General features: G+C 39.6%; 1 protein-coding gene across 23 annotated transcripts in view; it reads right to left on the reverse strand.

The window, feature by feature from the left end:
• The window catches only part of ptprk (protein tyrosine phosphatase receptor type K), a 121,414-nt gene that overhangs the window by 52,368 nt on the left and 53,609 nt on the right, over positions 1-15,437 (reverse strand). For all 23 annotated transcript variants that reach the window (XM_055015829.1, XM_055015830.1, XM_055015825.1 and 20 more), the window contains 5 exons: positions 14,684-14,735; positions 14,538-14,596; positions 10,289-10,370; positions 8,576-8,691; positions 6,568-6,742 (listed from right to left, as the gene is read on the reverse strand). In XM_055015829.1, the coding sequence (XP_054871804.1) occupies positions 6,568-6,742; positions 8,576-8,691; positions 10,289-10,370; positions 14,538-14,596; positions 14,684-14,735 (484 nt within the window). The remainder of the gene's footprint in view (positions 1-6,567; positions 6,743-8,575; positions 8,692-10,288; positions 10,371-14,537; positions 14,597-14,683; positions 14,736-15,437) is intronic.

Raw genomic sequence — 15,437 nt, forward strand, 5'->3', positions numbered from 1 at the left:
GTGTGTGTGTGTGTGTGTGTGTGTGTGTGTGTGTGTGTGTGTGTGTGTGTGTGTGTGTGTGATACGAGCTGGCATGTTGATGCACTCTGTCACTGCAGGAACCAGAGGGGAGGGCTTTACCAGTGACACACATAAATATACACATTGGAATACACAGTCAGTTTGTTTAGAATCAAACTTGTAAAGGCAGGGATGTTTCTTGCTATTATCCATACATTCAGTGTTGAAACAAAGGACTCTGGACTATTGAACCTCAGTACCGTTTTGGTACACAAACGCGTACATCTGGAGCACTAAGTTTTGAAACTAGCCTCCAGATATTTGGTTTTCTTACTGTTTTAAATAACAAGTGACACAGAAATATCTGGTAGACTGTTATGGCAAGCTAAAAAAAAAAAAAGCATTCTTGCCACAACCAGTGGATAGCTTGCAGTTTAAAAAAAAAAAAAACGCTTAAATGGTCAATCATTAAAAAAATGCGCGAATACAAACAATAGATAAATCCACTACTAGCATCATTTTATATATTTAGGTTTTGGCCTGTAAGCAATATGAAGATGTCAGCTTGTGACTTGCTAAATTGTGTCATATTTCACAATTTTCTGCCATTTTGTTGCATAAAAATTCAGTTTATGTGAGGAATCAACAGGAAATATTTCTGCATTTGCATATTTCTTCTGAAAGAAGTGAGAAAAACATCTAGATGTTAGACTTATCTGGGAATCCCATGTCACACCCCTCATGCTCCCATGACGCATCTCTGTCTACAAAATGTGCTTCTTTTCTCTGATCTTGACAGGTTCAGCACATGAAAATGGCACATCTTTGTAATCTACATGTTATAAATATCAATAGACTATGCCTGTGAGTACCTGCTGCACTGTGGCAATCTCACATCCCCCAGTGGACCATTTTTCAGGCTTTGAAGATGAAACCTATGTTAGTGTCCTACTGCCACACATTTTTAATGTAAAGAAGTCATATTTTGGCACATTTTCCTTCCATTTTTCAGTTCATCCTGTTCACTCTGATCATACACATAATTCCTCCAGTGATATCTTATTCCTCATCATTCCTCATCATCACCCTCTAGCTTCAATTTTATGAATAAATATTAAAAAGTCAAAAATTCAGTTAGTAATACAGTCTATATTCATAGTCGCCACTGTCCTGCAGGAGCCTTCATTTGACTTCTCAAGATGTCAAATGAACATACTCGCTGTTTTTTTTTTAAAAAATTCTCTCACGCTTTCATCACCCATCTGATGTTTCTAATAAATAAAAATGAGGCTCCTTTACCTCCCACATTCAAATATACCGTCTTCGTTCTTTTATTGTGATCTCTTTCCAACAACCAGAATCTAGTTCAAAATTCATAATCAGCAAAATTCCTCAGAGCTCTCAAGGCATCTTTTCATGACTGTGAAAGTGACTGGTCTTTAAAACCAATGCCTGACTAAGAAACACTGCTCTCAATGCATTTTGAACCTGAATCTATTTTCATATATGTAGATTGGCTCCATTCATGTTAAGACACATGCCTCCTGCCGTGTGGATTCCTCAGCTCTCTCCTGCCTTCTCATTTTCAAAAAGATGTTCGTGATAAATAAACATTAGCTACTTATGTATTCTTAGTAAATCAGCATCATCCTACAAAAAACTGTGCCCCCAAAACTGCCAAATTTTCTTGACCAAAGGAAAGAACAAATCTATTCATTGCCAGTGGGTAAATGTACCAAACATGGCAGTGCTAGGGTCAAGCGACACAAAGAGTTGAACCATATACTGGACAGAGTAAGAGACGTATGTGAGAAACACCATCTAATATTCATATTCATGGTGTTCGCTTCTGCTTTGATTTCTCATTTCTCTCTCCTCTGCCATCTCATATGCAGAATAATAAACACGACTCTGCTCTGCTGTTTACATATTCAGACATATTCTTGATTCTGATATGGATATTCTTTGGATAATGACCTGACAATTTACATTTAACTTTTCTTCACCATCTTCACTCTTCCCGTTGCACAACTTCCCTTTCTCCCATTGCTTCCCTCTCCTTTCTGTCATTCCTGTATCAGTCTTTCTGAATCCCTCTCCCCCTCTGTCTCTCTCTGGGAGATAAATTGAATATGTAAGCTATTGGATAAGAATGAATAAAGCCTCCCATCTCAAACACACATTGGTGAAACCTTATTAACCACATGTCAGAAACACATGACAGTTGGAGCGTACACACACTATTCACGTCTCCATTTATGCACACCCACACACATACATGTGCACAAAGCCCAAGCTTTCATACACACAGACAGAGCATGTGCATACACTTTCAAACATAAAACATAAGACATAGACATATCTACATACACTCACACAAAAACTCTCCTTATTAGTCTGTATTGTGTGTGAATGTGTATTTTTTAAATTGAAACATTACAAAAGTCATATAAAATGTTAAGTTAGTCATAATGCAAGATACAGTACATCCGGAAAGTATTCACAGCGCTTCACTTTTTGCAATGTTTTTTAATGTTACAGCCTTATTCCAAAATGGATTAAATTCATTTTTCCCTCAAAGTTCTACACACAAACACCCCATAATGACAATGTGAAAAAGTTTTTTTGAAATTGTTGCAAATTTATTAACAATGAAAAAACTGAAAAATCACATGTACATACACTATATTGCCAAAAGTATTCGCTCACCTGCCTTGACTCGTATATGAACGTAAGTGACATCCCATTCCTAATCCATAGGGTTCAATATGACGTCGGTCCACCCTTTGCAGCTATAACAGCTTCAACTCTTCTGGGAAGGCTGTCCACAAGGTTTAGGAGTGTGTTTATGGGAATTTTTGACAATTCTTCCAGAAGCATATTTGTGAGGTCACACACTGATGTTGGACCAGAAGGCCTGGCTCTCAGTCTCTGCTCTAATTCATCCCAAAGGTGTTCTATGGGGTTGAGGTCAGGACTCTGTGCAGGCCAGTCAAGTTCATCCACACCAGACTCTGTCATCCATGTCTTTATGGACCTTGCTTTGTGCACTGGTGCACAGTCATGTTGGAAGAGGAAGGGGCCAGCTCCAAACTGTTCCCACAAAGTTGGGAGCATGGAATTGTCCAAAATGTCTTGGTATGCTGAAGCATTCAGAGTTCCTTTCACTGGAACTAAGGGGCCAAGCCCAGCTCCTGAAAAACAACCTCACACCATAATCCCCCCTCCACCAAACTTTACACTTGGCATAATGCAGTTCGACAAGTATCGTTCTCCTGGCAACCGCCAAACCCAGACTCGTCCATCAGCTTGCCAGATGGAGAAGGGCGATTGGTCACTCCAGAGAAGGCGTCTCCACTGCTCTAGAGTCCAGTGGTGGCTGCTTTACACCACTGCATCCCACGCTTTGCATTGCACTTGGTGATGTATGGCTTGGATGCAGCTGCTCGGCCATGGAAACCCATTCCATGAAGCTCTCTGCTGAAGCACTGCTCTTGAGCTAATCTGAAGGCCACATGAAGTTTGAAGGTCTGTAGCAATTGACTCTGCAGAAAGTTGGCGACCTCTTGGCACTATGCACCTCAGCATCCACTGACCCCACTCCATCAGTTTACGTGGCCTACCACTTTGTGGCTGAGTTGCTGTCATTCCCACACTTCCACTTTCTTATAATACAGCTGACAGTTGACTGTGGAATATTTAGGAGCGAGGAAATGTCACGACTGGATTTGTTGCACAGGTGGCATCCTATGACAGTTCCACACTGGAATTCACTGAGCTCCTGAGAGCGACCCATTCTTTCACAAATGTTTGTAAAAGCAGTCTGCATGCCTAGGTGGTTGATTTTATACACCTGTGGCCATGGAAGTGATTGAAACACCTGATTCTGATTATTTGGATGGGTGAGTGAATATTTTTGGCAATATAGTGTATGTATTCACAGCCTTTGCTCAATACTTTGTTGATGCACCTTTGGCAGCAATTACAGCCTCAAGTCGTTTTGAATATGATGCCACAAGCTTGACAAACCTATCTTTGGCCAGTTTCGCCCATTCCTCTTTGCAGTACCTCTCAAGCTCCATCAGGTTGGATGGGAAGTGTCGGTGCACAGCCATTTTCAGATCACTCCAGAGATGTTCAATTGGATTCAGGTCTGGGTTCTGGCTGGGCCACTCAAGGACATTCATCGAGTTGTTCTGAAGCCACTCCTTCGATATCTTGGCTGTGTGCTTAGGGTCACTGTCCTGCTGAAAGATGAACCGTCGCCCCAGTCTGAGGTCAAGAGTGCTCTGGAGTAGGTTTTCATCCAGGATGTCTCTGTATATTGCTGCATTCATCTTTCCCTCTATCCTGACTAGTCTTCCATCCCCACAGCATGATGCTGCCACCACCATGCTTCACTGTAGGGACAGTATTGGCCTGGTGATGAGTGGTGCCATTTGGTTTTCTCCAAACGTAACGCCTGGCATTCACTCCAAAGAGTTCAATTTTTGTCTCATCACACCAGAGAATTTTGTTTCTCATGGTCTGAGAGTCCTTCAGGTGCCTTTTGGCAAACTCCAGATAGGCTGCCATGTGCTTTTTACTAAGGAGTGGCTTCCATCTGGCCACTCTACCATACAGGCCTGATTGGTGGATTGCTGCAGAGATGGTTGTCCTTCTGGAAGGTTCTCCTCTCTCCACAGAGGAACACTGGAGCTCTGACAGAGTGACCATAGGGTTATTGGTCACCTCCCTGACTAAGGCCCTTCTCCCCTGATAACTCAGCTTAGATGGCCGGCCAGCTCTAGGAAGAGTCCTGGTAGTTCCAAACTTCTTCCACTTATGGATGATGGAGGCCACTGTGCTCATTGGAACCTTCAAAGCAGCAGAAATTTTTCTGTAACCTTCCCCAGCCTTGTGCCTCGAGACAATCCTGTCTCGGAGGTCTGCAGACAGTTCCTTTGTCTTCATGATTGGTTTGTGCTTTGACATGCACTGTCAACTGTGGGACCTTATATAGACAGGTATGTGCCTTTCCAAATCATGTCCAATCAACTGAATTTACCACAGGTGGACTCCAATTAAGCTGCTGAGACATCTCAAGGATGTTCATTGGAAACACAATGCCTGAGCTCAATTTTGAGCTTCACGGCAAAGGCTGTAAATACTTATGTACATGTGATTTCTCTGGGTTTTTATTTTTAATAAATTTGGAACAATTTCAAAAAAATGTTTTTCACATTGTCATTATGGGGTGTTGTGTGTAGAATTTTGAGGAAAAAAATGGATTTAATCCATTTTGGAATAAGGCTGTAACATAAAAAAATGTGGAAAAAGTGAAGCGCTGTGAATACTTTCCGGGTGCAATGTATGTAACTGGGTTGTGAAAATAAGAGAAGACAATGAAAAATGGTCGAACCATTAAAGTGAACAGTGTCAAAAAAATAGCACTATAACATAATATTGTTACTTGATTTATATTTCTGTCTCTTCATAGCATTTGTTTTAAAATGCGCTGCAAATGCTTTGCATGTCCATCTTCCTTGCTCATGACTTACTGAAGCATTTATCCTTGAAACAAAGCGTTAGTACATAATAAAGTAGCAACATTAATTTGTAGGGTTGTAGGTTTTACATACAAAAACAAATATTCTATGTAGGTGGGGAAGACTAAAGTACTGAGCAAACCAAGCCATGTATGCCATGCACTTGTCAAACAAAAAACAAAAACAAAACTTTTCTTTCTTTTTTCTGTTCAAACAGTATGTATTACTATTTGAACAAAAACAATAGCCTAGCAAGATAATTTTAGAATGAACAACTTTCTGAGCTCACATCTTTCCTGTTCATTTTTTCTTATAATTAGGACACTACAATGAATTGTACAAAGCAATACATAAACAACATGGTTTCTTTACTTCCCTATCCTCAACATACACTGGTCAGGCATAACATTACGACCACCTGCCTAATATCCAGACGGTGGCCTGCACCTTCTTCCATTGCTCCACGGTCCAGTTCTGATGCTGACGTGTCCATTGTTGGGCAGCATTTTGAGTCAGCATTGGCACCCTGACTGGTCTACAGCTATGCAGCCCCACGCAACAAACTGTGATGCTCTGTATATTCTGACACCTTTCTATCACAACTAGCATTAACTTCTTCAGCAATTTCAGCAACAGTAGCTCTGTTGGATCGGACCACATGGGCCAGCCTTCCTCCCCAAGTGCATCAATGAGCCTTGGCCCATGACCCTGTTGCCGGTTCACCACTGTTCTTTCCTTGGACCACTTTTATGTGTCATCATCACTCATATGCATCTAGCTCAAGCCTCAGGCTGTGTCCAAAATCACTCCTGTTTACTCCATGGTGCACTACATTTATAGTCTGCGATTTTTGTTAGGTGTCCAAATTATCAAACAACATTTTCAAATGATCAAATTGTGAGGCTAGTTAAATGAAATACTTGATAATATCTGCTATAGATACGTGACTGAGAAGCCTACTTCCCTCTCCTGCGAGCACTAAAAATCACAAAGCTAATAGCTTTTCAATAACCTTGAAAATATTGTGTAAAATACTCACCTCTGACGATAAGCCCCGCAAAGTTAGACACCCCAGAGCCACGCTCTGATTGGGTGACGCAGCGATACAGATCTTGATCCTGATTGGTGACTTCTTTGAGGTGGAAGGAGGCAGCAAACCTTCTGTGGTTGATGTTTTTTGTCAAGGCCACAGGAATATCTTCTCCATTTCTCCTCTGAATTCCAGACACATAAACACACAAACAGACCAGGTTTTACATTGGATTGGCTGTACAGGGTTAACTGCCCTGCTCAAGGTCACAAGTCAGCACTGGACCATGTGCACACACACTCACACTCCTTTTTGCCTCCCTGACAGCAGGTTTGAAGGTCATGACCACAATAGAGCGATAATGAAATCAGCAGCTATTAAACTCTTAATCATGTTAGCAGCTAGATGTATGGCCTGGAGTCACACTATTGTGTGTGTGTGTGTGTGTGTGTGTGTGAGAGAGAGAGAGAGAGAGAGAGAGAGAGAGAGAGAGAGAGAGAGAGAGAGAGAGAGAGAGAGAGAGAGAGAGAGAGAGAGAGAGAGAGAGAGAGAGTTTTATAATTGGACATACTAGTCCATAGGCTGGCATATTGTGTATATTGCTTAATCTCCTTGAGTTAGTCTATTTTTCTATTTTTACATGCACACATAAGCAGTCTACTATGCACAGTTGTGAACAAAAGTTTACATGTACTTGTAAAGATGATGCATATCATGGCAGACTTGAATTCACAATGATTCCTATGGCTTTTATGTAATGTATCTTTGAAACATATGTATATATATCTTGATTTTCTCGTCTTTCATAGGTCTTTTATAGGTCTTCTGGAAACAAGACAAAGGGTTAGGGTCAAAATATACATACAGCTGTGCTAATATTTGGTTAAATGTCACTTCATCTATGTGCTTTTGACAGCAGTCCACAAACTTCTGACAAGCTTCTGGTTGTATCTTTGACCACTCTTCTTAAAAAAAATTAGTACTGTCCAACTAAATTAATTGGCTTCCTGACACAATCTTGTTTTCTTAAAACAGTCCATGTTCTTGATAGGGTTTGGGGTCATTGCCTGGTTAGAACAACAAACTGAGTCCGAGACCCAACTCTAGTAATGACTTTAGGTTTTTCTAAATGATGTGGAGGTGATCCTCTGTCTTCATTATTCCATTTACTTTGTGTAAAACACCAGTTCCACTGGCAGGAGAACAGCCCCACAACACAATACTACCACCATCATGCCTGGCAGTAGGTATGGTGTTCATGTAGTTAAAACTCTCATCATCTTTCCTCTAAGCATATTTTTGGTCACTGTGGCCAAATAATTCATTTTTGTCTCATCTGACCACAGAATTTTTCTCCAAAAGACCTTTTCTTTGTCCATGTCATCAGCAGCAAGCTTCAGTCAAGCTTTTAAGGTGCTGCTTCTAGAGTAAGGGCTTTTTTTGCATGGCAGCCTCTCAGCCCTCAGCGATTTAAACACACATGGATGGGGTGAAAATGGCCAAGTGAAAATGGCTGTGGGACATTTACCCAAAACATTAGCACAGCTGTATGTGTATTTGTGACCCAGCAGATTTTGTCATGTTTGCAGAAGTTCTATATCAAATTTAGGAAATATCTAAAATGCAAGATTGTTTTTGTGACAAAGTTGCATGTGTTTCAAAAATTCCCTCTCCTCACTAGCAAATTAAGAGTTATGGGAGACATTGGAAACTCAAGACGGTCATGATATACATGGTCTTTACAAGTGTATGTAAACTTTTGTTCCCAAGTGCACATAGACAGGAATTTTGTGACTCATGCCATGTTTTCTATGATAGAATAACCGGGAGAAATTACCCAAAGCAATTACACAAATGTTTCTGTTACACGAATATTTAACAGAACAAATATCTGAACTCTGTTCTATTCTAAGACACATTCAATAAGCTGCATAAATCACTGGAATGTCAGTACTGTCATTATATGCATGTTTCTTACAAATGCAATGAGCTCAGCTGTATGCATGTGTACTTTTACCTGTAGCCACAGTTTATTGTTAGAGGTGTCTCGTCCTGTGGCAATACACTGAAATGTAGCATTCTGTCCTGCATTCACCTCTACATCCCCAAGGCGCAGGAAATGAGGGGATTTATCTGCAGGAAATAAAATCAAATAAATGAGCAAAATCAGACTGAGTATTTGTGTTTTAACATTTTTCATTTATTTATTTACATTTGACTGTTGAAAGTGGAAATGAGGTGAAAAGCAGGTCAGGTCAATTACATTTTAGTAGAGTCAGAAATAACCAAAACACAGTGTTGAATTGCCACTTGGAAGTAAAGTCAATGTCACATTCAGTATATATAAATCAAATAGCATCCAATTGTTAACTATTATGCTAAGATTTGAAGGAAGCCTTTTACACCCTGAAGATGCCGTTCAGCTATGGCTTTTTCATTCAGGGGATGTGATTGCAATCATAGATTGCAGTTCCTATGGTGAATGAAAACACACACACAAGCACTCACACGTGCCTTCATGCAAATGCACACGCACAAGTGTGTATGCGCAAGTACACTCACGCGCGCGTGCACGCACGCACGCACGCACGCACGCACGCACGCACGCACGCACGCACGCACGCACGCACGCACACACACACACACACACACACACACACACACACACACACACACACACACACACACACACACACACACACAACCTGTGTCCAGAAATGCAGCTGTGAGAATGAATGCTTCCACTGTGAAGGCTAGGTACTAATTCCTTTTCAAATACTCGCTCCTTCCTATTAACAGTCCTGCTGCTTTGCCTTTAAAAGACTGGGGATCCTTTCATCATGCTTTCCTAGATTTCAGGTCAAAGTTTAGGAATGTCTTCCATGATCATATCAACAACAGAGCACTGGGATACCAGGACCTCACAAACTGTGAGAAAGGATGGTGCAAGACAGTCTATTTTTATGACTTAGAATCAATAAAATCCATTAGGAAAAGAAGTAGCTTGAAAGTTTTCAGTTCTGCTGCTATATAGATGGCTGAAGGAGTTGTAATAGTTTCCTCTCCTACATGAAGACCCTCCAGGAGTAGGCCTATGGGTTTAGATTAACAGACCCTTCTGTTAACAGTAACAGTTTTCCTTCAACTTCTTTATTTGCCCCTAGGAGTAGGGAAACATTCAAGTGAAGGAGACAAGAAGACTTGAAATGCCCCGAGAAAATAAAATGGATCGCTCCCTCATCTCTTTCCTGTCAGTATAGAGACAAGGCATCTACTGTTCACTCTGTGTGTGTGAGTGTGTGTGTCTGTGTTTATGTTTGTGTGTGTCTGTGTTGTGTGTGTGTGTGTGTGTGTGTGTGTGTGTGTGTGTGCGTGTTTAGAAATGTGTGTGTTCATAGGTTAAAGGAGGAGAGAAAACGCTGAGTGGTCAGAATCTTCTTTCACCATGATTGCCCTAATACTGTCTCATTTCCCGCTTCACTCTCTCCTATTTCCTCTGTCTCCATTTTTCCTCATCACAATCTCGCTCTCCCTTTTTTTATTTCTTTCATTTTTCCCTACGACTTGTCTTTCTCCACTCGCTGCATCCCTCCACTCCTGTGTCACCTTCCCACTTATCTACCCACTCAACTGCAACAGAAACCATCCCAGGTACAGTCTAATTAGAGGCCAAAGCTATCAGCGTCTATTCAGCCAACTAGGACTAATTGCTGGCATGCTAATGACTCACCGCATGGATAGCTGAGCACCTGAATGTCGTCTATGGCGATAAAGCCGGCTTTGCTGTCCGAAATCTCTGCTTCAAATATGACCTGAGGAATGAGAGAGAGGATATTATTGTGTTCATTATTATCATTAATACAAGTATTTTGTACTTTCTTAATTAAACCCTTTATTTGAAAACAGCCTCGATGAGATCTTTGTAACATATACAGTATAACCCTGCAAAACACAGAAATTCACACCCAATTTGTATTCAAAAATCTGTGAAGAAACCATCTGCCAAAGGCATTCAAGTAAGAGTATCCAATAATATTTAGTTTTTATTCCCCAGTGGTCAAATGTGTGTTGCTGCATTTGTTCCGATCTCTATTATGTGTCGTTGCAAAGTATATTTTAGTAAATATTTCACATTAAACACACAAAACAGATCATTAGAAAATAAAGTCTGACTTCATAGTGTTAGGTTTGTGATTTTCCTGTTAAAATTTATTAAAATGGTTGCCACAGAAATGAGTAAGCAACGAAACTCAGGTAAGGTAGAGAAAGAAGGGTTCGGTCCTGTCTGTTTTTCATTCCTATGCCATTCTGTCTTTTCCTTTTCTTGCATCTATACATTTCCTCCCTTGACTTTATTTATTACATCTACATCTTTTTGTATTTCATATTGTTCCTTACGTGTGCCTTCCATAAGTACTAGACTTAAAAATATAGTACACACACGATAAAGTCCATATTGTGGCTGCTGAGAAGTTATTTTAAAAGATGGGGATGGCATGCTTTAAATTTTCGTAAAGACATTTATGTTGCCCACAGGATGACTTCTAATTTGATTTAAAATTTCTTCAATACTTTGTCAAATTCTTTTTTCAAAATTTATTCCCACAGGCATCACATCTACTTTGTAAAACTAGCATGATTACACACAAAATAAGACAATGACATGGTAAACATTATTATATTAAGCTGTAATAGTGTACATGTTAACATGCAGCCTTTAGCATCTAGGTATTGACAGAAGATTATAGCCCACTCCCCTCCCTTTCACACACACAAATGCAAACACTAGAGGCATGATAAGCTTCCATTCTTGTGAATGGAACTGTTAAAAAGAACCAGATGCAGCTCGTTCTGAGTCAAAACTCAGAAATGACTTATTGAAGTAACTTTAAGTAACTGGTGGAAAGTTCAACTATATGTCAATTTCTATTGATGCATTGGAAACAATCCATTGTTTTAATGCCCTTGAGGAATGGAGACAGTGTTGTCTACTTCACTATTGCACACAAGGGCTTTACCATTTAGAAAGTCCTTAGAGAGACTACCTTGCAATGATGGGCAGTGACAGCAAATGGGACTTGAAAAAGAAACACAATGTATGAAATCATATTGCTATCAATTAATTGTTGCACACTAGTACAGCATGGCATAAAATAACTAATCACAGCTGAGTATGTAAACTGCATTCTTCACACTAAACAACGTGCATGCTTCAAGGAAGGAAGGAAGAGAAGTGAAGTCCATATATGTTAACAGCAGGTTCAAATTGTAATTTCAAGTGGCGTCATAACGCTGCAGTCAACAGGTACTTCCATTTCCCTGCAGTTCATTAACTGAAGCTCTGAATAGCGGTGATTCTCCCCATCCTCATCTTTCTCCTCTTCCCTTCCTCGTCATTGTCTATATGATAGCCTTCCAACTCGTTACACTCTTGATTTGTTCCATCATCGTACCTTTCGAACAATTTCTACCATCTAATTTCTCTTTCTCTCTCTGTTTTCCAACAGTGTTTACTCAGAGAGGAGCTCTGTAATGAATGCTATCAAAAAGGGAGGCAGAGGGAGAAAGAGAGCAAGGGGGTGAGCAGTTGTTGTCATTCATCACCTGTAATAGGAAATCTGCTATGAACTGTTTACCCATAGCTTATCATCTCCTGCTTGTCACACTCTCCCCCTCTCTGCCTCCCTCCCCTTCCAATCTATCGTGTCTCTCTCCTATCATTTTTCACTCATAGCTCACTGTGGAGCACAGCAGCAAGACATCAGCTGACTTTTAATACCTTCATCTCTGTCTGTCTGACGACCAGCTTACCTGTCTGCCTACCTCTCCAGTTTGCTTTTCGCTAATTGTTACTATAAACACATTTGTTATGATAGCCATAACATGACCTAATGACTTCTTCTCTTTTGAGTGTACATGTATGTGTAAAAATGCATTCTTTCTGAAATATGTTTTATATTATCTTCAGCATAAATAGGTTCTTTTAAATCTGAAATCGATACAGTTTCTAAATGTCAACCAAATACAGTGACCTGGGACTTGAATATTTTACTTTAAAAACACTGTTAATATTGTTTTTTATTTAGCTGAGGCAAAATCTTTCTTAATAATTCAAGTGTGTGGTTTTGGGTTGTCTCATCAACCTGCCATCAGGATAGGAAATAGAATAAATATTAGGGTTGGGTGACGGTGTACATCCTCATACCATCCAACTGCATATATCACTGTGATGTATTCATGTATGGGCATTGAAAGAAAAATGTTAATAGCTGCAGGGTGGGGATATTTCTTCATTTTATCTTTAAGTCTGAATCCTAACAAATGTAAACTTTTAGATTCCAGCTGTCTCTATACACATATGAACTAAAGTTTCAGCTAATACATGTTCCAGTGGCATAAAACAGAAGACAGAATATGGAATATGGAAAAAAATAAACCAAACCAAGAAATAAAAGAAAAAAATTTTGCAAATCGACAAATGCACATTGCCCACAAATGAAAGTCACATAAAAACAGACTAAGGCTGCAACTTTATTTTATGAAATATCAATAAAAAAGGAAGAAAAGGGAAAAAAATATAAGGATTTTTAAAAATATCAATGCCATGCCAAATATCCAAAATAAATCTTCACAGTTGAGACAATTGCATCAGCACATTTTGGGGATTTTTTCCTCAGTTATTTGTTGTTCATATAATTACATGATAATTGAGGGACAAGTTGTTAGAGCTAAAATTAAACTAGAAAGCTAATGTCCTATCTTGCACTTTTAAGCTTTTTTTTTTGAAAGCGTTCCAGATCTGCACCAAAATATAATGGGTTTTTCTGTTTCCCATGCTCCATCCTTCTACCAAGTTTCACGAAATTTTGCTGTGTAGATTTTGCACCATCTTGCTAAAAAAAAAAAGACAAACAAACTGAAGCACTGATATTTGATCACATACTTCTGTTTTGGCTTTTCCCTTGGCAGAGAAATAAAAACTAGTTAACTGTTTTGCTGTTTAGGAACAGTCAAGAAATCCAGTTGTCCATTGAAGTAAATAAGAACTAAAGACAAAGGTCGACTTAAACAGTGGTGAGTGGGTGGGTGCATTTTGTGTTTGCATTTGTTCTTTCAATTATGTCTGCATGTGACAGGTCTTCCACTGGAAAAACCATTCTCATTACAAGTCAGTGCTAAGTGCTAACACATGAACATGTTCAAACATGAAAAAATAGCTTCATAACCCCAAAGCCAATAACCTGCTTCACAGCCTGACAAACCTACATAAGCCTCAGCAAACGTGGATGATTACATTCAATTAAAACATGTTGACACATGAGTTTCATCCTGGTGTTCTCCTTCTATAGTCACTGAGGGGGACAGGGTTCCAGATGGGTTATTTGGAAGATGCTTTCACACTTCACTTTATAGTCATATTATATGGTCCCCAGGCTGTGTGTGTTAACATGATCAGTGTGTGTGCCTGCTAGAACATTCAGAGACAGGTTATCCTGAAACATGTTCACATCTGTCAACACCAGCCAACAAACACACACAGATAACGCTGACTGACAAAAATTAAGAAAGATGGAGAGACAAACACTCGCAACTTCAGTATAATGCAACCAGCTACAACAGTCCTGCATTACGTTCGCCTCTGTGAATATCACAATGCTAAGGTCGGCTCACACAGGTGTCCAGGTGAAAAGACACAAAAGCACTGACAGCAATGTCCACCAGTGACACAACCCCAGCTATGTAAATACAAGTACATGTTAACACACACTCAGGTTGCCTTTGTAAGCTTCATTCTGCCTAATCGCCACCTCCTAGGCCTCAGTCAACACTAATAAATCACCTTACTGCCTCACAGCATGTGCACGTGTGTGTGTGTGTGTGTGTGTAATGTTTGTGCATTCACATCAATTGAAAATAATAACATATGAATAGAAGAATTGTTTGTACACATATCTGTTGCTCGTTTTTTAGGGACTCACCTGATATTCATTGGGCCAAAAGGTGGACACGGCAAGTTCTGCTCTCAGCCAGTCTTTACCTGAATGACAACATTACAGTTATCATAAGCCAAAAAATGACAACACGAATGAAATTACATTGAGTGGTGCACTGAGCTAGTCATTACCAGTGTAGGATGTCACGTTCCATATTGGGTTGGCTAACGGACCCTTGTTTACCTGGAAATATCACAGAACACAATATAAAACATATTAGTAGTTCACAGAAAGATTTACTAATGTCTTCAGAGACATTTCATTTCATTTGGCATTATAACAAGGTATAGTTAATTGAAAGTCATGTTTTTATGTTTGTCAACAACGTAAGGGTTGACTATGCCAGCACCTCTAGGCTTATAGGAATTTTGGCTTGCAGAACAACGAAGATATTTTTTTTTTAAATTAGATTTTTCTACCATTCTTTTTGCTAAGCTAAGACTAACAAAGCTGTCATTATATATTTATGTGTTTACTAACTTTCACACACTGCAAGAAAATGTTTAAAGAGGAGAAGATGTGGTGGAAATGACTTTAGTAGAAGGCAACAAGGCTTTGAAAACTGCATTATGAATTACTGCCAGATAGGTCAAATGTGATTTATTTCTCCACATTTTGTACTTTGATAGATGACCAACAAAACAGATGTGCATGTTTGTCATTTAAAAGTGTTGTTTTGGTAAAAAAATATATATTTTGTTATGTATCTTTAATATCATCCCACGTCTGTGCTGATGACACCCAAATAAACCTCTCTTTTAATCCTGATACCACCACCTCCACCACAACCATCATTCACCCAATGGCCTGTTACCAAGAGACAGGCCAATGGATGAAGTGGTGGATGGCCAAAAACTGTCTGTAGCTGAACAAAATTAAGACTGA

This window comes from Amphiprion ocellaris, chromosome 12, assembly GCF_022539595.1.
Source record: "Amphiprion ocellaris isolate individual 3 ecotype Okinawa chromosome 12, ASM2253959v1, whole genome shotgun sequence".
NCBI classification, from domain to species: Eukaryota; Metazoa; Chordata; class Actinopteri; family Pomacentridae; genus Amphiprion; species Amphiprion ocellaris.